General features: G+C 38.8%; 1 protein-coding gene across 4 annotated transcripts in view; it reads right to left on the bottom strand.

Annotated features, from left to right (window-relative positions):
- The window catches only part of dbn1 (drebrin 1), a 94,142-nt gene extending 74,105 nt beyond the window's left edge, over positions 1-20,037 (bottom strand). For all 4 annotated transcript variants that reach the window (XM_088320931.1, XM_088320933.1, XM_088320932.1 and 1 more), the window contains exon 1: positions 19,853-20,037. In XM_088320931.1, coding sequence (XP_088177057.1) covers positions 19,853-20,022 — 170 coding nt within the window. In that variant the 5' untranslated portion in view covers positions 20,023-20,037. The remainder of the gene's footprint in view (positions 1-19,852) is intronic.
- Positions 20,038-26,941: the final 6,904 nt, after the last annotated feature.

The raw sequence follows: 26,941 nt of genomic DNA, 5'->3' as shown, positions 1-26,941 counted from the left end.
CAGTCCAGTATATGGGACTTGGTTTTGCTGGTCATTTTTTCTTTGAAAAAAACTTATTTTACTATCTCTGCTGTAATTTACACCTTCTCCTTTATTCGATACGTTTGAGAAGTGAAAATGATGTGCGAAATTTTTGTCTTTTCATTTGTAAAATTATTTTAGCTATTAATCATGTCTGGAGAAAGGAAAAATACTTAGACAGTTTTTAATTACCTTATTTAATTTATCAATACAACGTTATCATGATTTTTTTTTATTTAAAGTGAAATGCGGAATAAGGGCTGTTTGGGGCGGGAATGGTCAACGCTGTTGAACTGAAGCCTAGCGGACAGTGGATGCAGCTCGCAGGTAACTTTGGGTGAGTTTGTTAACCCCTTAACGTTCCTGTAAAATTTGCCTAAAAACCCATTCCAAGACCTACCCAAAGTAAGTTAAATGCTGTTCTTGAACCGTTTGAAAAATATGGATGGTTTTGGTCTTTGGTCTCTTTTAAAAGATAACACTCTGAAGTTTTGCTCTCATCTAAAATAATGACTGGTAATGCTACAAACATTGAGCAATCTTAGTCAGAACACACATAAATATAAGGTTTTTGTTCTCACTTGAATGTTTTTATGTAATCTCATGCCTGCAGAAGAGTGCAACATGGGCATCTTAGTTGGTAAATGGCTGGGACAATAGCATGAAGCCTTAACAGGTCAAATCTGATCACAATCTGAAAAATCCAACATTGAATTTTACACGTTTTTCTCATGGTATGTCAAATCATTTCCAAAAGTGGCCATTTGGGGACGACCAGTTTACAGCCCTTAAACCTTTGCAACCGTGTATTTTACTTTGGCCAATGTTTAGACATTGTGAAAAAGTTGTATATGTTTGACCTCTCTATCCAGAAGTCAATCTCTGATTGTGCACACTTGCGCGTGATCATTGAGCAAAAGAATGGATGCCGGGTTGCATTTACGCACATTCATTTTCAATGTGCCAATAAGCATTTAAATCAGTCACTACTGGCTAAAGATTTCTGGAAGCCGAAGTAAGGTCAGAGGCTAAAGACTATATTGGAAATCATTTTACGAGTCTGTTTAATTTTAAAGGAGAATTTTGAGGCGAAACGAACTGATAGATAGATAGATACTTTATTCATCCCCGAAGGGAAATTCACATTTCCAGCAGCATCCCTGAGCTGAGAATGATTACAATGGGGATCGTCAAACGATGCAGAAACGCTTTTAGGCAGGTTTTTTTTTATCCTTCTGCATTATCGTATGATATTTCTGTTATGAGTACATTTTAAAATAGTCATCATATCTTGAATCCCAAGAGTTTAAGCTTTCCAATTATGTGTGACATGATGTATTTCAGTAATTGGTGATATCGTGAATCCGACCGCCCGCTTTATATACGAACGTTAATGGGTTAAACACTGTTCAAGACCTAAAGCACACAATTTAATCTGAAGAGTATGTGATTTTTCTACACATATATTTAGTTTATTAAGTCTTTATTTGCCCTATTAGTATTTTGCTTATTTATTACAGATGTATTTATTGTCTTGATATTGATTTTTCTTTATAGAAAAATAATAACAAAGCTATTTAGTCACAGAAAGATTTTTAGATTAAGCTTTTCTTACAGAAAACCTTATGTGGCCAAAACTGACCCGACCAAATTTCTGGCAGCCCCCATGTAAATAGTTTGAGACCCCTGCTGTATTGTGAAGAACATGGGTCTCAAACTTACAGCCCAAGGGCCAATTGCAGCCTGGGGGATAATAGTTTAAGACCCCCACTTGAATAAGAAAGTTTAAAGGGAGAGTGTGTAATATTTAGCACTTCCAAGTGGTGGAATAAAAACATTCAACAAAATAAGCAATATTGATTGAAATAAACAAGAAAATAAGACATAAACTGTGATATAAACATGGAGAAATGTGTATTTATTTTACATATAATGGGGCTCATCTAGAGGGAGCTGATATCATTGTCGGCCATCTTGCCAAAAAACAGTTGAACAAGTCTCACATCAGCTGCCAAAAGCATTCATTTTGTAGACCCCGAACAGCTTACACTGCCATCACGACAACAGAAATCTGATTAGACTTGGAAAAAATTCTCCAGTCACATTCACGTATTTATTGGAAGTGGCATAGCCGAGAGCGAAAGTAAAGCTACGCTAAGTAAAATAGACAGTAAACAACATTTCATGAAGCAAATAGAATTTAAGTTCTAAATGTAGGAACAGTAATTTCTTTAGCCATCTAGGGTCAGCAAGAAGGGTCTGGCTTTGACAAATCCACCACTGGTCGCTTTAACACAAATCCTTAGGATGAAGGTTTCTGTCTCTCGGACAAAAGAAACCCTAGAGCCTATTGAGACAAAAAAAAATGATAACACTTGCGAGGCTGTCCAAAGAATATCACGGTCTAGTCTACATAGCCTGGAGCAAAGAGAGTCGAGCACAAAGACGTGTCTGTTATGCATTAATTGCCCTTGCAAAATTTAGTAAGAGAAAAAAATAGCTAGTGTGGCATTGAGAATGGTGCAGACATTAGCCAAGATGAAACCAACAGTTTATCTGGTAAGACAGAGTCCACAAATTCAAAACATGAACCCAACAACCTAACTCCCAACTGTCTTTTGGTAAAATTGGTTGAACAGATTTCAGATCAGAGTTATGTTTACGGTTCCATTAAGTAGAATAGAATAGAAAATACTTGATTGACATTGATAACAATTGACTGATCATTGTTTGCAACAAGGTTAGACATGGCACTCCAGGAAAAACCGGATAAACACATTACAAAGACTGAAAAGAGAAAAAGGAGATGTCCGGATAAATAGGCAAAAATATTTTTAAGGTAGTGCTTGGAGACTAGCCTAAGTTGTAAGTGTATTGTCGCTCAAATTTCACAGATGTGTGATTGAGCCCAGTTGTTCCCATAACTGCACGCCCATTTTAATTATGCGTCATTTATTTTCAACAGTGCAAAGAGAGGAGAGATTTAGCTTTTAACTTTTTGCTTGATGTAGGGACAACAAAGAGCTTCCAAATATAGTTCTAACTGTGTGAACTAGCTCCCAGAAGATGTTTGAGGACTGATTTAGAAAAAACCATTAAGTAAGTGAAGTAGGGCTGCAACTAACATTTATGTAAAAGATCTCATCTCATTAGCTGCACCGCTTATCCTTATTAGGGTCGCGGGGGGCCTGGAGCCCATCCCAGCCATCTCCGGGCAGTGGGCAGGGGACACCCTGAACTGGTTGCCAGCCAATCGCAGGGCACACGGGGACAGACAACTCACTCGCTCAGTCAAACCTAGGGACAGTTTGGACCGGTCAATTAACCTGAAATGCATGACTTTGGAATGTGGGAGGAAACCGGAGTGCCCGGAGGAAACCCACGCAAGCACGGGGAGAACATACAAACTCCGCACAGTAAGGCCGGTAGCTGGATTTGAACCCACGCAGGAGGTTCCCACGACCTCAGAACTGTGCCGCACACGCGCTAACCACTGCACCGCCGTGCTGCCCTATGTAAAAGATGAATCGGTGAAATATTTTTTCAATTAGTCGATGAATCGGATTTCTTAAACTATTTTTTTATTTCCTTCTCTTTATTAAAATAATAACGTTTTGGATGAATAGAAAAATAATGCACAAAACAACAGACTATTCTATCAAAAAAATGTTTTTTGTCAATTAACTATAAAATATACAAATATATGCTATATACCTGCAAATATGTATATGTTTTCCTATGACCTTATCCAAATATCATTTTATGTTTGGACTTGTCATCCAGAACAAAAAAGAAAGAGCACGTTTAATTTTATGAGTAGCAAATTTAAATATCCACAAAAAAATATGTCAAAAATGTAAACCAACTTTTCAAAATACTGTCAACAAATTTGTTTTTGGGTTAAATCTTTGAATATGATAAACATTTCCCAATATGAAAATGATATACAATATGCTTCAGAATCTGCCCTTTGTTTAGAGTTAAACAGTTCATTTTTATTATTTTTCTTTTTACTTTATTAATTTAATTACTTATTTAGCGTGTGTGTGGCACAATTCTGAGGTCATGAGATCGAATCTTCCTGTGTGGAGTTTGCATCCTGGGTTTTTTCTGGGCACTTCGGTTCCCTCCCACATTCCAGAAACATGCATGTCAGGTTAATTGGCCGGTCCAAATTGTCCCTAGTTGTGAATGGGAGAGTGAGTTGTGTGTCTCTGTGTGCCCTGTGACTGGCTGGCAACCAGTTCAGGGTGTCCACTGCCCAAAGACAGCTGGGATGGGCTCCAGCACCCCCGCGATCCTACTGAGGATAAGCAGTGCAGATAATGGATGGATGGATGGATTTTCCCGTACTTATGCAACTCTTTCTGTTCCCTGAAAAAAAATGTTTCATAATGAAATAATAATTAGATTATTTCGTTCCTGGATCTTGCTTGTATCTAGAATTGTCCGTATAATGAGTGAACCTTCCCGATATGAAACAATTGAAAACGAATTGATCCGTTCCCGGCCTCCCAAAAGCATCCAAGCTAATGCTAAATAACTAGAAAACGGATATTTCTGATAACTAAAAACACATTCCAACAGTACTTTAACGCAAAAATGCAGTGATAAGATAAATAAAATGATTATAGAATGAATTTTAAGCCCAGCCCCGAGCTGAAAGAGCGGCGAATTTGCCACGTACCCAGCAGATGGATTTAGGTTATGCCAGGGGTTGGGAACCTTTTTGACCGAAAAATTCAATATATAACTTATAAATATATAGTGGTTAGCGCGTGTGCGGCACAGATCTGAGGTCATGAGATCAAACCTCCTGTGCGGAGTTTGCATATCCTCCCCGTGCTTGCGTGGGTTTCCTCCGGGCACTCTGGTTTCCTCCCACATTCCAAAATCATGCATTTCAGGTAAATTGGCCGCTCTAAATTGTCCAAGGGTTTGAATGGGAGAGTGAGTTGTCTGTCTCTGTGTGCCCTGCGACTGGCTGGCAACCAGTTCAGGGTGTCCCCTTCCCACTGCCCAAAGATTGCTGGGATGGGCTCCAGCACCCCTGTGACCCTACTGAGGATAAGCGGTGCAGATAATGGATGGATGGATGGTTTTAGCGGCCTCTGCCGGACCAAAGTGCTGCTACAACTCAGCATCACAACAGAATTTTGTGCACTCATTCCATTGATTTGTGCACTTAGTGGCTCATAAATCACATGAAACAACTTGATGATCTAATTAGTTGCCAAAGCTTTTTGCTATTTTATCGATTAGTTGTTGAAGCCCTAATGTGAAGCAAACACTCGGGCTTAAGAAAATACTTTTCTCAGGCTCAGTTAGTAAGAGGGGCACAGTTATAACAAATATCGGTAAATAAAATAAATTTGAATAAAATGTGAACATTTACTAAAAATGGTTTACCCTGTGGCTCCTCCTTAAAAGATCACAACATAGAGCAATCTAAAAGCAGGTTGTGTATCTTCAAGGAACTGCTCAACTCATTCATTCAGAATCAATAACTGAAGTGAGCAGCCGACACATAAGAGAAGACTCAAGCCTTTTCCAGTTTCTTTTAATCCTTTGTCTGCCGATGGCCTTCAGTATGCAAGGGCATCTGATATTCAGAAGGATTGAGAGTAAAACACCTTTTTTCCCACAGTGAGTTAAGAAAACAAGATGACAGGCGCTTATATTGTCATGCAGACAAATGAGGTAGTATTTAAAGACGTAGAGCCAGCAATAAAATTTATGTGTTTCTTCACATTTCAACTGCTTTCTACCCTAATACATCTAGCCTGATAATACTTTTGACACTTCTTCTCTTGTAGAGATGACTCAAGACTCCAAAAAAAATCACTGACAGGCTCAGTAAAATAAGTGTCATTAACAGAGGCCAGAAAATCATCAGCTGCTCTCTGCCCAGACTGGAAGTAATTGCTGGCTTGCGCTACCACAACTACCATCAACATTAAGGACTCCTCTGGCCATCACCTCTTTGACCTGCTGCTCTCTTGCTGGCGATACAGGTCCTTTAAAATAAATAGTAACAGGCTCAAAGACAGCATCTTTCCTAAGGCCATCGGCGGCCTAAACAAGCGAACAAAACTACAAAGAATAACTTGCATATCTCATTCTTTGTCCCCTATTTTTGGACAATTTTGCTGCTGGATGTCATTTATTATTTATTGTGCCATTTTATGATGCAGAGGGCATGGTAGCTGAGTGGTTAGTGCGTCAGCCCCACGGTGCGGGGGTCTTGGGTTCAGTGTGTGGAGCAAGTAACTTCTTCCCGTGCCTGCCTGGGTTTTTTCCGGGCACTACGGTTTCCTCCCACATTCCGTCTTCAAATTGTCCCTCGATATGAGTGTGTGTGAATGGTTGTATGTCTCTGTATGCCCTGTAAATGGCTGGCAAACAGTTCAGGGTCCAACTGTGCAAAGTCAGCTGGGATTGGCTCCAGCACCCCCGCAACCCTAGTGAGGATAAGCACTGCAGGAAATGGATAGAATTTATTATGCACCTGCAACTTAAGCAGTCTATAAGAACACCCTTGTAAATATTGCATATGTTTATGTTTATTTTCTTTAAAGTATGTATTAAATGTTTATCTTGAAGGGCCACATACTGTTTAATGTTTAGTGACCAATGTATACAACAATGTAATCAATGACATGAAGACGTTTCTATTTCTTAAAAATCTAAGGCTGAGAATAACAAAATTAAGTGGAATAAACTGGGGTGGGAAGAACCTGTTAAAACATCTGTTGTGAATTATTTGCTTTTTTTGTTTTTGTTGCTGCTAAATTTTATTGCACGAAACTGAATATATGTACCACGTGACTTATATTGGGGTTTTCTTTGCTGCTAAATATTATTGTACTTCTTCATTCACAAACATTGCATAATTATTATAAATTAAAGACAGTCTCAAGTACTACGTTGTAAATATTTTTTCTCTGCCTTTCATCCTAATAAAGTTTTTTTTACATGTTTTCCCTTAAGTGCCATGTCTAATCTCGTTACATACAATGTTTACTACGTTGTTATCAAAGACAATAAAGACAACTTAAATCACCTAATAACTCACAATCGTAGGATAACACACACAACTTAACAATGCTACTTGCTAGCCTGATGCAAATTGCAACCTTGATATTCATCTTTAGCATCTAGCACCAGCTGGTGAGGAAGTAGGAGTCATAGATTATCATTAATTGTCAGACAGAAGAAAACATATTGAGTTGACTAATGAATTCTCTCCTTTAATTGATGACCTGGATACCAATATTGACTACTGCGTGATGGTCAAAGACTACACTGGTTGACAAGGTAAAAATATAGATTTTTTTTTTAGGTCAAAATCTTCTGCCATGCAGTCAAAGTCTGCTTCTGTCTGGCCAACAGAGGTGATGAACCAGGTGATGTTTTCCTGACACAGCTGAAAGAGAGTCAGGCAAGGGGAGGTTGACAGCAGCATTCGAGGACGTATCGACAGGGCCAAATTCCAGACTGTCTGTGGATTGTTTGATATAGGATAACCTTGACTCTTTCTCTCTCCCTCTGTGCTCTTTTCTGAACGTGTCACCTTCGCTGTTGTCTGACATTTGCGGTTTGCCGAGGCTGGTCTTTGTCTACTGGCTTCAGGCGGGGGGTACATAAGGTGGGGGATTTTCTTCTGCGCATAATTGACAACAGTTCTTCGTAGGGTCTAATGTGCCCTATGATGGTGTTGCGCACCGTTCCATTATTCACATGGGCTATGTAGCTGATGCCAACAAGTTGCCGTTAGCATTGCATCTCCATGGCCTTGATTTTATTTTCCAGCTTAGCTGTGTCAAGTCATGTTTATTTGTATGGACCTTAAACACAAGAAGTCCCAAAGGGCTATACAGATTACAAACTATTATTACACCAACCCCTGATCTAAAACCTACATGAGGGCAAGGAAAAACTCAAAACCTCAGCATAAGGAAAATAAGAAACCTTAAAAAGAGGCCACACATAAATTAATCCCTATTCCAGGATGACCAGGCTGCAATGGATGTTGCAAGGGCATCAAAAAGACAATACACAGACATCATCAACATAAAATATAGGTAATTCACAAGAATAGAATATAACTGTTTTAACACTGAGGTCGCAAATCGAATCTCAGAGGGCACTGCATTCCACACCACCAGGGCCCGAATGGTGAACGCATTCGAACATGCAGATTTCTTCTTGGTTCTTGGGTCTATGTCTCGCAAGCATAGATGAAAATGGAAGCCTGATCTTTGATTTCACTACTATCTTCTTGTTTATCCAGAAGGGTTTAAGTATAGCAAGTGCAGCAGTGGTCTGAGCTATCCTGGCCATAATTTCTGGTTCTGACCCCTATTCTGATATGACATCTCCAAGGTATTTAAATTTGGCAACTGATTCAAACTCTTGGCGGTTGATTGTTTTGTTTGTGGTGATACCTTTCCCACTATGTGGTGTCAACAACTTTGCAGTGTCAGTGCGTAAACAGAGTTAATGCTGCTATTGGTCAACATATAAAATGCTGGTCTGGTATTAGTTTGCATATTAGTTTGCATCACGACAATATGCCAATATGCTATTGGCTGCTCTACTTCCCACAATGCCATTCTCTTCATTCAGTTAGGAATCTCATGTGCTTCATAAATAAATTTCGAGTCAGCGATAGAATACTGTATTTTTCCACTGTATTTATTCGCACTGGATCACGAGGCTCGCAGTGATGCTAAACGGGAAGCATGAACGTGATAACCATTGATCTGAAGCATGTGACTATCAAGAAATACGGAGAAGGCACACAAGTCGCTAAGTTGCATGACCATAAGCAATCCATGATCGCGACTTATTCAAACGAAAGATGCGATTAAAGCAAGCATATCTACTAAGGGCATGTCAATCCTCGTAAGTGAAAGTTTGAAAAAAATAAAATTATTTTTAATCTTCTGTCGCTGTCTTTTCCCGCCCTATGCATCACAGCTACCCCACTTGACGAGCCCAAGTGATGTCACATTTTCGTTTTACATGTATATCTATTCATGTCATTTAACCTTCACGGTTCACGGATGAGTTTACCACCTGAGTTGTAGGGGCACCACTTCTTGTGGTGTGTCTTCAGCCTGGCGGCTTGAGTAGGGGTTTGCTCCCCCACATGAAACAGAAAGTACTGATATCCTTGGTTACCAGTAGCAGGAGAAGCTTGGGGAAATATACACGAACTGTAGATTAAACATAAGAATTACTTTATACATTTCTTTGATTTTATTGTTTTTTTCTGAAGTTTAGGGAGTTCAGATCAGAATTGTTATGCATTGGCATAGGTTTCTATCCAACTCTAAATGACAATATCACTTTGCGATTCAAGTCGCATCCTGGGGGTCTTCTTTATTACATTTCATGATTGCTAACCTCGCTATTTCAGATGTTTCATATTCCTCCCTGGAGAATAACATTGACTACGAAGAGAAGAAGAAAATGGAGCTGGATCAAACGCCACACGGCAGCTGGAAAATAGTCGACGTTGGAGCACTTACACCAAGGCATGACCGAGAATTCCTGAACCAGGCTATCCAAACTGATGCTGACGGCAGCAAGCCAAATAGCGAGGGACTTAGCTAAACTAGCTTGCACAAAAAATTACAGCCAAGGAAAGCTAAATGCAAATGTCCATGCCTGGGTTCCAAATTGTATGATTAATAAAGATTATATTATATCTAAAATGATGTTAAAGAAAAAACACAAGATATAAAACCTCTGGTCCTGTGACAGGACAGGCTTAAGGGCAATTGTAGTCAGAAATAACCAAAACAAGATACAATTTCTGATTGCAACCGCACCATAAAATAAACCTTACAATGAACAAAAAGTGACATTTATGTTCTAAATACCTCTTGGGTAATGAGGTTAATGGGGCTGCAACAATTAGTCAACATTTTTGACAAAAATAGGGTCGACAATGAATTCAATTTTCGATTATTGTTGCAAGACACTTTTTCCAACAGAGTGAGGCCTCTTACATGATTATGATCTATGCAGGGAGTCACTCATGTGCAATCTCTGTCTCGAGCGGTGACATAGTAGTCGAAGGACAAATGTCAGTTGTTAATATGTTAAAAATGACAAACATTAGTTGTTAATACCGTTTGATTCCAAACTGTTGAGAATCGTTAAGTAGTTTTGTTACAGACAATGCAGTTGAACACTAAATGTACTACTACAGTATTTGTTTTATTAACTGCTCAGCACCTGCTAATAAGCCTTTTCTTTGTTTACAGGGATAAAAATATGGACGGAATTTTATGGTTTTATGTCTCCACTGACAGAGCGCCTAATTGGTTTTAGATAAGGCATTTTTATATTTGTATATATGATTGAATGGTTGTTCCAAAAAAAATAGATAAGATGTTGCTAAAGTTACTCAGTACTTGAGTATTTTTTTACCAAGTACTTTTTTATGTTTACTCCAGTAATTATTTGGATGACTACTTTTGACTTGAGTCATATTCTGAAGTAACAGTACTTTTACTGGAGTAAAATATTTGGCTACCCTACCCACCTTTGACTACCGTAATATCCTGTGTATAACCCAAACTTTGAGTTCTTGTTAAGGAAAATTAAAATGCGCGTTATGCACGCATAAATATAATTTTTCTTTGTATACATTTTATCTTGTGTATATTATTTGCTACATAATTAAATCAACTTGATGCTAAATTTAAAAAAAAAACCCAAATAATTATTCAGTTATTCGACTAATCGTCAGCAATCAAAATTAGTTACAGCCAGTTACACAGGGTAATCCGCACCTTATCAGCTTGTTGCTCAGCGGTTGTCACGGCCAAGGCAGGCTAACACCAAGGCAGGCTAACGCCTTGGCAGCAGCGCGTTGCAGTGGGGAGGAAATAGAAGATAAGGAGCGATCACAGAATCGGTTGCCATGTGACTAGAGTACGCCCAACATTTCTGGGTTTTCCTGCTGTTACAATCGCTTAAAAACAGGGTCAAATAAAGTCAACACTAATCGCAAATAAAACAAAATTGGTTCTGGGAACTCATGGCCCGAATGACTGGCTACAAGAACTGTTGCTCGGATTGGAAAATTGTAGTGTCATCGATATTACATCGAGCCACACCACCAAAGAAGGTCGAGTTACTGAAGCATTAATTTCCTGCATTGGGACCATGTGCCAATATGTTTGTGTAAATAAAGTGCATGGACCTTACATCTGTCCGAACTATAACAAATTTTTGTTGTTTATATATCATATAACTTCCGGCTTACTTTAACATGGATGAGGATAGATTGGAAATGCAAATGTCCTATCAACCGTAGCGTGAGACTACTCTCAACCAGATTACAGAAAAACTACACTATCTCATGGTCCAAGGTAAATATCTCTGTCTCAAGTTGCTGTGTGTATTGTATGTAGACCTTAAGACATACGTCAGACTGAAACCACATCACCGTTTTGATAGTTCTGTTATTGTGGTCACACCATGTTGCCACCAAAGTAAATTGGTGACTAAAAAAGACATTTAGTAGATGTTTTTAAATCTTTTTAGTTTATACAAATGTAACTCTTATGTGTTCACATTTAAGACTTTTACAGATGGACTGGAGACATTTAAGGCCAATTAATGCCATATTTTTAGAAGAACCAATTCAATACCTTTTAAGACTTTTTGAGGATCAGCAGGGACCCTGTTCCATCTGTTCCATCAATTTTTAGCCTTGTATTGTATTCTAGACACAGTAGATTATTTACTGAAGAAAAACAGTTCCCGTAAGAGAAAAACAAGGTTAGTTTGAAAAGTATCTGTAAAAGAAACGCAAGCTTGTATCATTACAGCTTGAGGTCGAACTAGCTGCTTCAATATGTCACAAAAGCTAATAAGCTGAGTAGTATCAGAAACATCATGTCATTTTTGCTAATTAATTTATCTAACTTGCTTCTTGTTTCTTTTTACTATAACCGTAACAAGGCAACAAATCAGCTAACTAGTAATATTAACATTCCTTTATCTCTTTGTTTCCTTATCCTCACTGTAAAATGTGGACCTGGAGTGCCACATCCAATTTCGTTGTCACAATATATCCCATGTTGTAACGATGACAATAAAGGTATATTCTATTCTATTCTATGCTATTATTTAGTTTCTGATATTGTGTTACTTTGTAGAGTTTAACGGAAAATATTAATGAAGTAAAAAGCATTGTTGTGATTTCATCATATTATGGTACATGGTAAAGCTAACTAGCTCAATAATATGATGGACATAAGATTGTTTAGCTAACTTGTTTTTTTCGTTTCTTCTAACTCTAATCCTATCAAGCCAACAAACTAGCTAAATTAATAATGTTAACGTTATTTCGTTTCTGCTATTGCGTTACTTTGAAGAATAGAATGGAAACATATTATTAAAATAAAAGTATACAGTGGTGGAGGCACGGCGGCTGGGTGGTTAGCGCTCAGCCCCACGGTGCAGAGGTTCAGAGTCCGGCTAGCGCAACCTACCCGTATGTAGTTTGCATGTTCTCCCCGTGCTTGCGCGGGTTTCCTCCGGGCACTCCGGTTTCCTCCCACATTCCAAAAACATGCATGTCAGGTTAATTGGCCGATTCAATCCCTAGGTGCGAATGAGTGAGTGAATGGTTGTCTGTCTCTGTGTGCCCTGCGACTGTCTGTCAACCAGTTTAGGGTCTACTGCCTGAAAAAAGCTGGGATAGGCTTCAGCACCTCTGCGACTCTACTCAGGATAAGCGGCGCAGATGATGGATGGATGGAAGTATACAGTGATTTCATGACAATTTTAGTACGACGTAAAGCTAACTAGCAAAGTAGTATGAGTAACATCAGAATGTTAAGCTAACTTATTTTTGCATTTCTCCTATCTATAATCCTATCAAGCAACACACTACCTAGTCATGTAAACCTTACTTTGTTTCTGCTATTGCATTAGTTTGTTGAGTAAAATGGAAACGTATTGATAAATAAACATAATCGGAATATGTGATTTCATCATTAATATGGCACAAGATAGAGCTAATTAGCATAGTAGTATGAGTAACATCAGGTTCTTTAGCTAACTTTTATTTCAATTTCTTCTTCTAATTAGCTGAATAGTATCAGTAACGTCATGTCATATTTTGTTAGTGTTACATGCTAATTAGTTTATCTAATTTGCTTTTCTTTTTCTTCATACAATACTCCTATCAAGGCAACAGACTAGCTACCTATTAATGCTAATATTTGTCTGTTTCTGCTATTGCGTTACTTTGTAAAGTAGAATAAAAAACTATTGATGGAAAAAGAAACATTCAAATCTATCATTAAAGCATTCGGTCAGAAGATGTCACCAAACCTAATGAGCTGAGAAGTATTACTAACATCATGCAGTTTTTTGCTGATGTTATCTGCTATTCTAGCTAACTTTTTTTGTTTTTATTATAAACCAACAAACTTGCTAACTAGTAATCCTAACATGAGTTTGTTCCTGCTATTGCATTACTTTATAAAGTGAAATAGAAAAGTAACAATCAAATTTATAAAAACATTTAAATATGTATTTCTGTCATCAATCGAGCACAAGGTTTTGAAAGTATGTCGCTAAACTTAAATAGGTGAGTCGTATGTGTAACATCAGGTTGTTTAGCTAACGTGTTTTTCCGTTTCTTCTTTCTATAATACTATGAAGGAAACTAACTAACTAATAAGGCCAACAAAAGTTTATGTATGCTTTTACTCTACGTTACAAAGAAGGGTAGGGCAGAATTATTTTTTCAACTTTTTTTCCAAATAAGTTATGAGAAATAACTTAATCATAGACTCTGTCACATTCAGAAAGCAACCATCTAAACAGAGAAGTACGACCACTTCTACAGCTAAAAGCTGTGCTTGACTCAATGACCATAGGGCACATTCACCCACACACACAAACACTTTTTTTTTCATTGCAAATTGTCTGAATCATAACCAGTGAGGCTCCACTTTTCCAGGTCAGACATAAACAATCAGCTAATAAAACAAAATTGATGGCGCGCTTCCTTCCTTCTGGTCAGTGACGAGTGTATCAATCCTGGGGCAGCAGGGGGTTCGGGGGAGTTTCCGTGTTGTTTGGGGTCAGCCGTGTTTGGAAGTCGCTGCTTTTGTCCCGATCTCATCAAGTGTGAAAAACGGGGGCAGGCCTCCCGGCGTCAACGTCATCTCCGTCAAGCTGACATTTTGGGGAGGGGGTTCGGACTAAACACAAACCTTTTTATTGACAAACCCTTTTCGTGTCCATGTTAAATTTGTGCCTGGTTGTATTAGAGCTAAACAAAGTAGTAAACCATTTAAAAATAAGGGAAACATATCTCTGTAAAATGTGTAATCACCGTAACTAACTGTGTATAAGGCTCACTCGTGTATAGCGCGCATTATAGGTTTTGGTGGAGGACCAAAATGCAGGGAAACCAATGTGGAGGCAGGGGTGCTCAAAAATAATGACAGTAATCAACAACAAAACCAGGAACAAAGTAACAAATATGCAAATGGGTCACAAAAAAAATGTCCAACCAAAATCAACCCGAGAATATCCAAAGCAGAAACAAACACTAAAATGGAAACGCAAGGAACAAAGTAACAAACAATGGGTCACAACAAAAAAAGGTGTGCTTACAAAAGCAAACCGGACAATATCCAGACCAGAAACAAACAACTAAATATAAATGCAAGGAACAAATTAACAAACAACAGGACACAAATTAACAAACAACAGGACACAAAACAAATAAGATGTCCAAACAAAATCAAACCTGACAAAACCTAATCCAGAAACAAACAATGAAATGCTAATCAAAGGAACAAAGTAACAGAAAAAAGGGGTCATTGAAAAATAACATGTCCAAACAAAATCAACCCTGACGATATCCAAACCAGAAACAAGGACCGAAATGGAAATGCAAGGACCCAATGCAGTGTGCTTTCCAAGCAACCAATATAAAGTTATGGGATAATTAAGGACAGGTGTGTGCAGGAAACGTGGTAGGCCAGATCCTAACCGTAGACTTAAATACTAGTCTCAAGTCAATATTTTTTTGTTGTCAGAATTTAAAAAAGCTTTTTCGTAAATCATCTATATCACTGATGGTCTATTGGTTAAGATTCAGTGATCAGTAATTGCACAAATACAGTAATATACTACCGTAAAACCTTGTATATAACATGCACCTATCCTTTAAAAATGTCTGTCATGCACTAAGAAATATGATACTAAACCAAATAATAAATCAACACTGGCAAAATGATTGAAAAGGAAGGACAGATAGTGATGACTACTGATTCTGAACAACGACCAAGCAGAGCAGTTCACATCTTACTGGGCCACTTTCCCCAAAAGAAAAACTCACGTTTCAATTCTACACTCGAAACAATAACATGACCTTTGAAATGCTATTAGCAGCACGTTCCAATTTTGTGAGGATGGATTAATGAAGACGCCGCCGTCCAATTCCGAACCGGAGAGAGACAGAAACAGATGTCTCTGATTCCCATTTCCCCGTCTTGCGATCGACTCCAAACCAAATACGCAACAAGAGCTAAGATGTTGCACAACCCGTTATATGTTCCCAGATGGGGAACAGAGCTTTTTTCAGTTTCACGCTTAAAATCGGCAAGAAATGTGAGTTTGTTGTCAACAGCCCCAGGTTCTCCAGCTGCTGCCTTGTCACAACCAAGGGCAAGCAGCTTACAGTTTAACTACAGCACTGCTGAATAGTCAAATATGACCTCTGACAATGTTACCTGCTTTATCCTGCCTTCTAGGAAGAATGAATTATTTACTAATCACCTGTTGTTGGAGTGAATCAATGTAAAATACTCGCAAGTAAATTTGTAGAACTTTTTTAAACTTTTCACAGTTGATACAACTGTAAACCTAAATTAGAAGGCATATAAAAACACATTTTTTTTGCTAAAATTCACTTTGCAGTAATACTTGGCGGTTTACTTTTGGCAGTTTTGCTATGTTGTGCATTTTCATTCTGCATTGTGTTCTGTATTCTGATTGGCTAAACAGTGGCCCTGCTGTTTTTCTGCCCATGCATAAATAACGTTGAGGTCTTAGCTGTACACAAACTGTCACGACCAGAACACAGGGTAGACCCAATCGCGTAACGTTTTCTCACAATTTTATTGAAAGAAAGAGGAAGGGCTGCCTCCGATCCGATGCTCGCTGGACGCGGGAAGCAAGTAGCATTAGCAATCGGATTGTGATCCGAATACGGAAGTGGATCTTCCGTAGCGGGCAATGGCGGTGTCAGGGACGGAAAAAAAGGTCGATAGCCGGGACAGGAGAGTAAGAACGTGGTCGGGGTCAGAAATGGGTCGTAAGCCGGGACAAGAGAGCAGACGTGGTCGGGATCAAAAACGGGTCGTAAGTCGGGACGGGACGGGAGAGCAGACGTGGTCGGGATCAAAACAGGTCCTAGCCGGAAACAAACGGGAGCAAAAACGGGAAGGGAGGGAGTCAGGGTCAAAAACAGCGGTTCGCAGATGGACTGACAACAGGGGATTGACAGGACTCAGTTTAAAAAGGGACAGGGAGCCAAACTGAGCCCGCAGCGGTTGGCTCCAAATGAGCGGGCACAGGTGATACACATCGGTAATCATGACACAAACAGCTTGACAAACATAGATTACGCACGTGCAAATCTTTTTCAATTTCAAGTTTCTCTGAAAGCCATTGTGTCAACAAAATGCTTCAGACCCACAAAAATATCAAAAAGCATAGGACCAAATTTGGACTTTGATACGCTAAAAAAAAGGTAAAAGTACTTTCACCTTATTTCTGTTTCCCCAATGACGTCTACATGATGGTGACAAAATATCCTCTGAAATAAGGATAGTGTCCTAAAATCAGTTTCAACACTATAGTGCAATACAGTATAGCAGCAAGATTATTTTTAAATTATTATTTGTCAGCACAGAAGTTAATTGTTAAGAAAATGAAGTGCAATACTTTTACTTGAAAAACAAATCCTACGGCCTGTAGATAGGGTTTGTTCTTTGCTTTCAATCAAAAATAGAGAATTTTAAAAAATGATTAAAAAAATGTTTCCACTTTTCGGATTTTGACTATCGCTGTTCTTTTTGGAATGCATCCAATGCGAAAAACAAGGGACAACTGTTTTTTTAAACAGTAGATAAAAAGGCACATCAATATATCACAATTCTTTTTTTAAAGGCCACCAAGTAATATTTGACCACTAGAAGTCACTATATAGTGGGGTGCCACTGAAAATGAGTGCCACAAAGCACTAGTAAGATTACAAACTAGAGACTCAAACTGACCAAACCGCAGTTTTTCTCCGCATTTTTTGCCCCCTTTTTACAATTAATGAAGTTTTTTTACCACTAGGAGGCATCAAATAATACACACTGTCCCCTTAGAACTGTCACTTTGAAATGTAACTGACTTCTTGGGTATGATCATTTCTCAAAATTGGCGGCTCAATAGTCTGATGAAAGTTACAAAAAAACAACAGACGTAAATGTATTATTTTGTACAATTCTTCAGTTCACAGTTTGGGGAGCTAAACTGAAAACAATGGGAAAGATGTCATCGCGGCTTGTTGACGTTGGCACTGAGCATCGATTTGCCAACACATCAAACTGTCACTACTGATTTAATCACGCACATGAAAGTGGTGGCTTCAATCCAGCTAACCGTAACAATGCTTGTTGCAGATTGATCCACAATGAGAGTAGATTACTAAAAATCCTGTTAACACAGTAGATAACAAATTTGGCGACTGTTACATTGTCTGCAGCAAAACTACCTGATGTATATATACAATTTTATATGGCAACATCGCATAAAACAAGCTGATTAAAGCTATGAGGCCGCTCTTAGGCCATACTTGTTAAACTCCAGGCCTGAAGGTGGCAATAAGGAGCCTTGTTTGTGCAAATTAATGATCAAAAGGCAGTTCCCACCCAAAACAGGATATATTTTGAACATTGGATTTTGGAGTCCAGCCAGATTGCTTTTAGTCATGACTTAGTCCTAAAAAAGACATCTCAAATTGATTTGTATTCAGCCAATCCAGGGTGGACCCAATCCAATCCAAAATGGTTGTTTAAAAACCTCGTTTCAACACCTTCAAACTTTTATGTTCCAAACAACTAAATACTTTTTTACCTCTGCTACTTTGATTTGAAATGGCAATTTTGACAAATGACACATTCAAAATGTGCTTCTTCTCCATAAAAAATATTTAACAAAAATAGTATCGTCAAAACTACCACTAACTAGATCAGATGTGTCAAATTCATGGCCCGTGGGCCGAGTGTGGCTCGCTGCATCATTTTATGTGGGCGCAAGACGATGCTGCGAGAAGCACAAGAGAAAAACGAGCTGAAACTTGTCCAACAATCATGGGGGTCTGCGGTTTACAATAGTCTGTGGTCTGTGCAGCCCTTTGAGACTCCTTGTGATTAAGGGCTATACAAATAAACGTGCCTTGACTTGACAATGACTCGACATGACAGTTTTAAATATGGCCACTGGATGTCGCCAAAGCCAGGTGGTACTCGCAAAGCACCAACTGGATCTCTATTTGCTGATGACAATTAATTAACCAGAGAAGATTAAGGAAAACCACACAGTTGTTATTTCCCCTCAACTAAAAGTCTCAAATGCACTGTTTAAGGAAATAGAAAAAATTAAAAATGAAAAAATAGCACCTGGGTGTCTTTGCAGAAGTATAAACAGGCTTTTTATCATAGATGTGAAATATAATACACATGTGATCATTCAGGTAAACCTTTTTTTACAAAAAATAAAAAGTTGAGAGAAGTAAACCTAATTCAATCAATCATTTAAATTTGGTTTTGCATGCTATTTATACACAAGTTTCGCAGAGTTAAATAAACTGTAGTGGGAACAAATTAGGTCGTCCCCCCCCCTTTTTTTTTTTTTTTTTACAGTTTCTTAACATTACAATCCTTATTGAGGAAATAATTGAAAAAGAGGGGAAAAAAATACCCAATAACGATGAAATCATCAATTTTTATATCCCTGAATCATAATTAAATAGTGAGCCTCTGAAAAGACTTCCAGCCCTCCAGCTTCGGCATACTTTTTATGCCATTAATTTATTAGTCCAGCCCTGTTGTAGTGGTTTCTCTAGTCTACCGTGTGGCCCCCAAGCTTATATGAGTTTGACACCACTGGAGTCAGTGAATTGATTGAAACGGCCAACCCGTTGGCCTGTGATTTTTAAAGTGAGCATTCTTGCACATCACAGTCATCTCATCAAACAACCTTTGTGACTTTAAAGACCCAGATAAAACCCTCCTACTTCCCCTCCTTCTTCCCCTCCTTCAAGTTATCAAGCGTTCCCTAAGTTCTCCATAGAAGAGTAGAGCAGGCCACAAAGGGTGACGATTGGGATGCCCCTTGACTTCCCCTTCCCCCTCCCACCCTGGCCTCGCCCTCATTTTGGGGATCCAGCTCATCGGTATATCGATAACACACTCGTACACACAATCTGACATTGTGTTCAAACATACAAAAGTCACAAATTGCTCAAATCTGCAAAGACACATTTTATAACACGAATTGCAAAGCTCGCCTAATCACAATTGACTATTTCACGCGCATTCTAATCTCCAAATCAAAGATAAAGCTTCTATCGAATCTGCATGCAGTCCTGGGCATCAGCGAGGGGTGGGGGAAGCACCAGACGCCAGCATCCATCCCACAGATGGAAGCCGGGAAAGGTGCGAGGCGAGCGGGTAGGACCAGGCAGGGGGTACCGCCGTTAGGAGGAAGGGGGCGGACTCACCAGTCGGTCTCGGTGCTCTCGTCGATGACATCCTGGTAGGCGGTGAGCAGGGCCAGTCTGTTCTTTGAGAGGTTGACAGCCATTTTGGAGGCCAGCGGAGCATCCAGGCCGCTGCGGATGGAGGAAAGACGCCGAATGAGGGAAGAGGGGGAGGAGGAGAAGGAAGCCATGAGCGGGGGAGACAAAGGAAACGTCACAGTGGCCGAGAGGTCCTAGCGCTGCTGGGTTCAAGCATATGCCAGCTGTTGCTGGGTCCTAGTGCTTTCCCATTTAATGGACACTAACGTTTTTGAAACCGAGTATGTATCCTGCCATATGCATTCTTGTCGAATTTAGCCAATCGTCCCCTTTATAAATAATTGCTAAAACGCTTATTAAGTAATAAAAAACGTACAAGCAGAACGTGGCACCTATTTACTCACAGCAAGGCAGAGAGTGTAGAATAAAAACAAGGATTATTTCTGTAAACAAGTTTATTTACAAAGTAAACAACAAAAAAACATTAATTCAGCATATTTCTTAGTTCTTTATAACGGAAATACTACAGTACTACAAGAATCCTACAAAATACTACCACAAAAATCCTACAAAAATGCCATTGCGAAAATACTGCAGAAATACAACATGATAACTACGGAAATGCTACAAAAGTCCTACCACGGAAATAGTACCAAAACTACTATGAAACACCTACTACAGAAAGACTACAAAAATACAACTATAGTAATACTACAAAATTACTACAGAAACACATCAAAAACCCTACAACGACAACACTACTACAGAAATACTGCAAGTATCATACAAAAATCCGACTATGGAAATAATGCAGAATTACTACTGCAGAAACACTAAAAAAATACTACTGCAGTAATGTTACAAAAATACTACATAAATACCACAACACTTCTACTATGGAAATAGTACAAAAATGTTAGAGATATTATACTACAGAAATACTTTAAATAAAACTACAGTTATCCTAGAAAATACTACAGAAATACTACAAAAATCCTACTACTAAAACACAACTGCAGAAATACCACAAGAATACTGCAGAAATACTTAAAAAAAAATCACACCACAGGAAAAACTGTAAAAATACTTCATAAATACTAACAAAAATTCCTACAAACAAATATACTCCTGAAGAAATACCAGAAGAACACTACATAAATACAACAACAATCATGCTGTGTTTCAGGGTTTAAGCTTCTGCTAAGACACGCAGGTGCTGTTTAGTATTTAGTATTTTTCACGTTGCCTTAAACAGTGCATCAGTACCTTTTATTTTAAGTAAAACAACAGTGTGTGTGTTCTCGATCTTCTTTGGTTGATAAAAGGTAGTCATGTTTTGCGAGTGACGCCTGGCTTTGGCGACACACAGTCGACATATTTAAAACTGCGAGTCATTTGAGACAATGCAGCTCATTTTTCTCTTGTGCTTCTCTCAGCATGGTCACACAGGGTACATAAAATGAGATGGCGGGTCAAATTTGGACGACACAATACAGTGACATCTGGTGGTCAGATATTTCACAATCTCCCTTCAAGACCTAAGTACTTTAAAAGGTGGTGTCTTTACAAGTATGTGACTCTCTCAAATAAAGTCTTTTTAATCTTTTTGGGGGGTTGGGTTGGCTTTTGTACTGAATTTTAGACAGTCATGTTCTTACTTTTACCATTTTCTTCCTATAATGACAGAAAACTACCTGCACGCAGTTGAAATCACCCTCCAATCTTTTCCTCCCGCCGCCTCTTTTCTTACAGCCCAATGTGCTCCGTGGCCGGAACACTGATGACAAGAGTAAGATAAAAGCAGAGGTGAAAAAAAACAAATATAAAGACTATTTGAACTAAGTTGGGCATTGTTAACACATACTCAATAGAAAAATATTGTATTGTATTGAAAGCATTTTTATGACACCTCAAACGAGGCACCCCACCCATTAGGCTTATTTACTATATTGATTGTGTCCTATATGGTGTGAGAGCATTTAAGATACCATAAAACAATGTTGGACTCATTCTGAGGTTTTTCATCAAAAATCAATAAAAAGAAAAAAATGTTTTTCCTTTCTCTTTTATAACAAAACATCAGGTCAAGGTAACACAAAAGATAATGAAATAAATCCGTAGCAGAAATGAATTGAACAGTTTCTGGCACTTTTGTCAACACTCGTCTCATTAATATTACACTAACAAAGGCATGCAAAGTCTTTTGGGGGACTAAATAATTCTTTTGCCCGAGATCTTTGTGAACTTGTAATCCTGGCTCTTTTTTCCCCCTTGCTCGTTTCCAGTAAACATTTATTTGAGAGGCTTCCCCCATTGGCTTGTGGGCCAGTTGCCATAGTAACGTGCCTGCCTTGCAGCGTCCAAACTCTTCCCATGGTCCTCGTGGGGGGGTGAAGGTTTGGCTCTAAGCCCACATACCATCATCATTCAAAGCCACACAATGGAAGATGGAGTAAAGGTTTGCTTGTGTTCGATTAAATAAAATAAAAAAGTCCAAGCACATAGTATTACTCTTTGCTAGTGGACCCAAGTGAAAGAAAGCAAGAACTGAGGCAGGTGTGCTCAACAAGGATGCTCTTTATTAACACCAAACAGGAAACACAATCAAAAACAAACCAGGTCTCAAAACAACTCCCTAAGTGTCCAAACCAGTAACAAAAATAACACCTAACATGATAACTAAAGACCGGTTGGAAGTGGCATAGAAATGGAAAGGTAAGGAAGAAAGTAACAAACAAAGGGTTAGGGAACCTATGGCTCACGCGAGGTTTTCACGCGCACTGATTTAAAAACCCTGATCCACAAATCAAATAACATGTCCAAACAAAATCAAACCTAAAAACAGTCCAACCTAAAACAAAGACTGAAATGGAAATGCAAGGGACAAAGTTGTGAAAAAAACAAGTATGTGCAAAGAAAACAAAAAACAAATCTGATGTCAGTAGGAAATAAATGTTTCAACCATGTGTCATTATATAGAGTCAGGATAATTAGGGACAGGTGTGTGTGTATGCTCAAATCCAATCCAGTTGGGGCTCCCTGGGGGAAGGTGATGTCCGGTAACACATAATATAGTATTCTTTTGAATTTTCTTTAGATTACATACGCACTAGATTTAATGAGTTAAATACAGTAATCCTTGCTGTATCGCAGTTTATTCATTGCGGATTCACTTCTTTGTGGATTTCATGAAGCATTGTGTTCTGCATTCTGATTGGCTAAACAGTTACCCCGCCCCTTTTCTGTTTGAGTGTGTCAAAGACGTTGCGGTCTAAGTTGTACTCATATGTAAAACAGCTTGACCAACCTTCATTATGTATGCGCAAATGTTTTTCAACTTCAATATTTTCTATAAACCATCATGTCAACAAAATGCTCTGAAACGTCAATCACACCAAAAAGCAGAGGAAGACGCTTTCTATCTAAGCCACATAGAGGCAGAATGCGGAAGCCGCTGATCGTCCCTCTCAGCGACATCGAGGATGAAAATTTCATTGGTTTCAGTGATTTGGAGTGAAAATGATAGTTGGGTAAGCATGTTATTTATGCGAGAGATATCTGAATAACTCCTAATATGTTACGCCGTTACTGAAATTAACGGTCAATCTTGTAACTTTCGCATACTGAACAACTGTATCCAGCCTGTTGTTTTCTTTTATTTGAAATTGCCTTTCAAGATGATATGTATGTCTTTGGTCATGGGTTTTATCAAATACGTTTCCCCCGAAACATGCGACTTACACTCCTGTGCAACCGACAGATGGTTTTTCCCCTCTTAAATATGCATATTTTGGCTGGTGCGACTTATTCTCCAGAGCGACTTATAGTCCTAAAAATACGGTACTTGGGCCGCATGTGGCCCGCGGGGCACAGTTTGCTCACCCATGCCCTAAGAGCTCCAAACTGAAGAGAAGACTCAAGCTAAAAAACATCTGATATTTTTGTACTCATCCAGTGTGGTTTTATTTCAGAGTTAGCAAGTTAGCATCATTTCTTTTGTTGGTCTCCTGCTTATCATGTACTGTTTTGCTAGCTAGCAAGAGTAGGGTGTGTCACACAGCCTGTGGGATAAAAATCATACAAAAACATCCTCTCCTTTGAGAGGAAACGGGCTGGCCCTATTCTGGTTTTGAGCTCCACCGAGTCTCTTGACGCCAAATCGCTCCCTTGCTTTGTACTATAGAGCAAATTAGCAAACGGTCCAGATTAACGTGGTCTACGCTTCACTAAGAAATAAATATGCCTGAGTTTTAATCCGGCGAATGGCCGAAGAGCTCTTGTAAATCCTCAGATTGAGGTCAAAATGTGTGCAAAAAATGAAAAAAAAAAAGATTAGTTACATTTTTGGGATTTCTTAAAACTTGTGTATTTTCTCATGATAGATATTTGGTCGTTTGGGTTGCAAGATTAAGCATTAGAATCGTTTAAAAATAACGCGGTCTGAGAATATCATGACATAAACAGTATATAACAATATTAATATATGGATTTAAAACAGGCATATTAAATGCATGGCACGCGGGCCTTTTGGATGATTTAGTGGCAGTAGCTCAGGAGGTAAAGCACATGTCTTGGGATCAAGATGTTGCAGGTTTGATTCCCGCCTGTGGAAGTGTCCTTGGGCATGACACTAAATGCCTCCGATAAGCAGGTAGTTGCCTTGCATGGCTGATGCTGCTACCGGTATGTGTGAATGGGTCAGTGTGAAGCACAGTGTAAAGCACTTCGGGGGCTCTTCTACGACTTGAAAAGCACTATATAAATGCAGACCATTTAGATTCACTACACTACTAGTATTTTCTTAAAGGAAAGTTTGATCACATTACCCCAATTTTTGGCTGACCTGCACTGTCAGTTTAAGATGTGAATTTAAGGTTCTGTTGGTATACAAAATTATGCATGGACTTGCCCGTCATATCATTCAGATTTATGTTACCCTATGTTCCTTCTCAGAGCCTTTGCTCAGAAAATGCTTGTGATCCTAAGAGCCAAGAAGAAACCCATAGGTTTGAGAGAGTTCTCCATTCGGGCCCCGGTGCTCTGCCCTCAGAGATTCTATCTGCAACCTCTGTTGGAAGTGTTTACATCTAGGCTCAAAACAGTTATGCACAATAGCTTATGAATGAAGTTAACCTCAGAAAACCTGGCTATCTGTTATTACCTATATTGCATGTTGATGATGTCTTTGTATTGTCTGTTGATGCCCTTGCAACATCCATTGCAGCCTGGTCAACCCTTCTCAAGGTTTCTTGATGTTCCTCATCCTGAGGTTTTTAAGTTTTTCCTCGCGCCCATGCAGCTTTTGGATCAGGGGATGATGAAATGGTAGTCTGTGCAGCCTTTCTTATGATTAAGGGCTATAAAAATAAACATGACCTGACTTGACTATACACGCCTCTGCTGTCGAGGTCACCTCTGAAGAGTGGGATGATGCTTTACACTGAAAAACAACGGCGATCAGATGATGAAGGTGCTGTATCCGAGTCTGATCAGGAGGCTTCACTTGCCACTGGTAACTGTGGAAACCATTACTATCTGTTTCCTATGGGGGAACACACCCCTATCTAAAAAAAAAAAGTCGGACTGGAGAGGAATGGGCTTAGCCAGGCTGTACTCACCCAAGATACACTACAGGAAGTGGTTCCCCGATGAAGGATCCGTGAACGGTGAACTTTACTGCAATGTTCAATACTGAAGTGATACAGGCCACCTGCTTTGTCTGAATAATTTTTTCAACTTTTTCCACTATATCTGTATGTCGACTTCCCCCACACCTGAACATAATGCTAAATGATGAGCTCAAGTAATCATTTTTTGATAAACTTTTTGTGGCCATTGATTTCTTCAAATAAAAGACAACATTTATTCTTACAACTCTACTGAAGTGGAATCTTAGTACATTTTTATATATAATCAAAATGATACAATATTACAGACAATACACAGTACACTATTAGAGAAAACGCATAGACCATAAGGGTTGCCCTCAGCCTTGCCTCTGTGGCTCTTTGAAGTGCTTCTATTGACCAAAGTATTGATCCGAGACACATTCGTTGAGCAGGGAGACAGATGGACAAATGGCAATTGAACAAAAGGCCGGAAAATCTTTCTTTCTTTTGTCTTTACCAATCCGTAAAGGAAGATAAAATACTAATCCATCTATCTACCCATTTACCTATCTATCGAAATGCTGCCATCTTGTGTCTCAAATGTGGTTTTGACCGGAACACAAAAATAGAAAAAAACGACACATTGGACAATGTGTATTATCAGCGCCTCCTACTGATAAAGAAAAACTTCAACCATTGTAAAGAATAGATTAGAGTAATATTCAAAAGTACATAATTTATTACACAAAATGTGTATTCTTTTACATTTTGACTTGAAATTTACTTGAACCTTACCAAGAGGGAGCAGGGGTGGGCAAACTAGGGCCTGGGGTACACCAAACCAAAATGGTAAAACTATTATTACAATATATGTAATAGTAAATAAAGTACTACAAATAAAAATAATAATAATAATTGGTGTCAGCTTTGTCTCCATTGTCCCTTTGAGTGTCTACTACAAAAATACTACCACAGAAATACTACAAACTAAATATCAAATGTAGAAGTTAAAAGAGAGACCTAATGTTTCATTTCACCTTCATACATCTTAAAACAAACGACATGATACCATGAAACTATAGGAGAAATACTACCACCTTCATTTTACAAAATGCTACTACAGAAATACCACTAAAGTAATACTACAAAAAATGTAGAACATAAACACAAAAAAAATATACAGTAATACCACACAACTAAAGATCAATATAAATACTTAAAACAGGGAACTAATATATCATCCATCCTGCTTATCCTCAGTAGGGTTGCGGGGGTGCGGGAGCTCATCCCAGCCATCCTCGGGCAGTGGGCAGGGGACACCCTGAACTGGTAGCCAGTCAGTCGCAGGGCACACAGGGAAAGACAATTCGCCCGCTCATTCACATCTAGGGACAATTTGGACTGGCCAATTAACCTAACATGCATGTTTTTGGAAACCCACACAAGCACAGGGAGAACATGC

This window comes from Urocampus carinirostris, chromosome 17 (assembly GCF_059441175.1).
Source record: "Urocampus carinirostris isolate Australia breed hairy pipefish chromosome 17, RoL_Ucar_1.0, whole genome shotgun sequence".
In the NCBI taxonomy this organism is placed as follows: Eukaryota; Metazoa; Chordata; class Actinopteri; order Syngnathiformes; family Syngnathidae; genus Urocampus; species Urocampus carinirostris.
The sequence above is the reverse complement of the archived record's forward strand: the minus strand, read 5'-3'. Positions and strand labels throughout refer to the sequence as shown.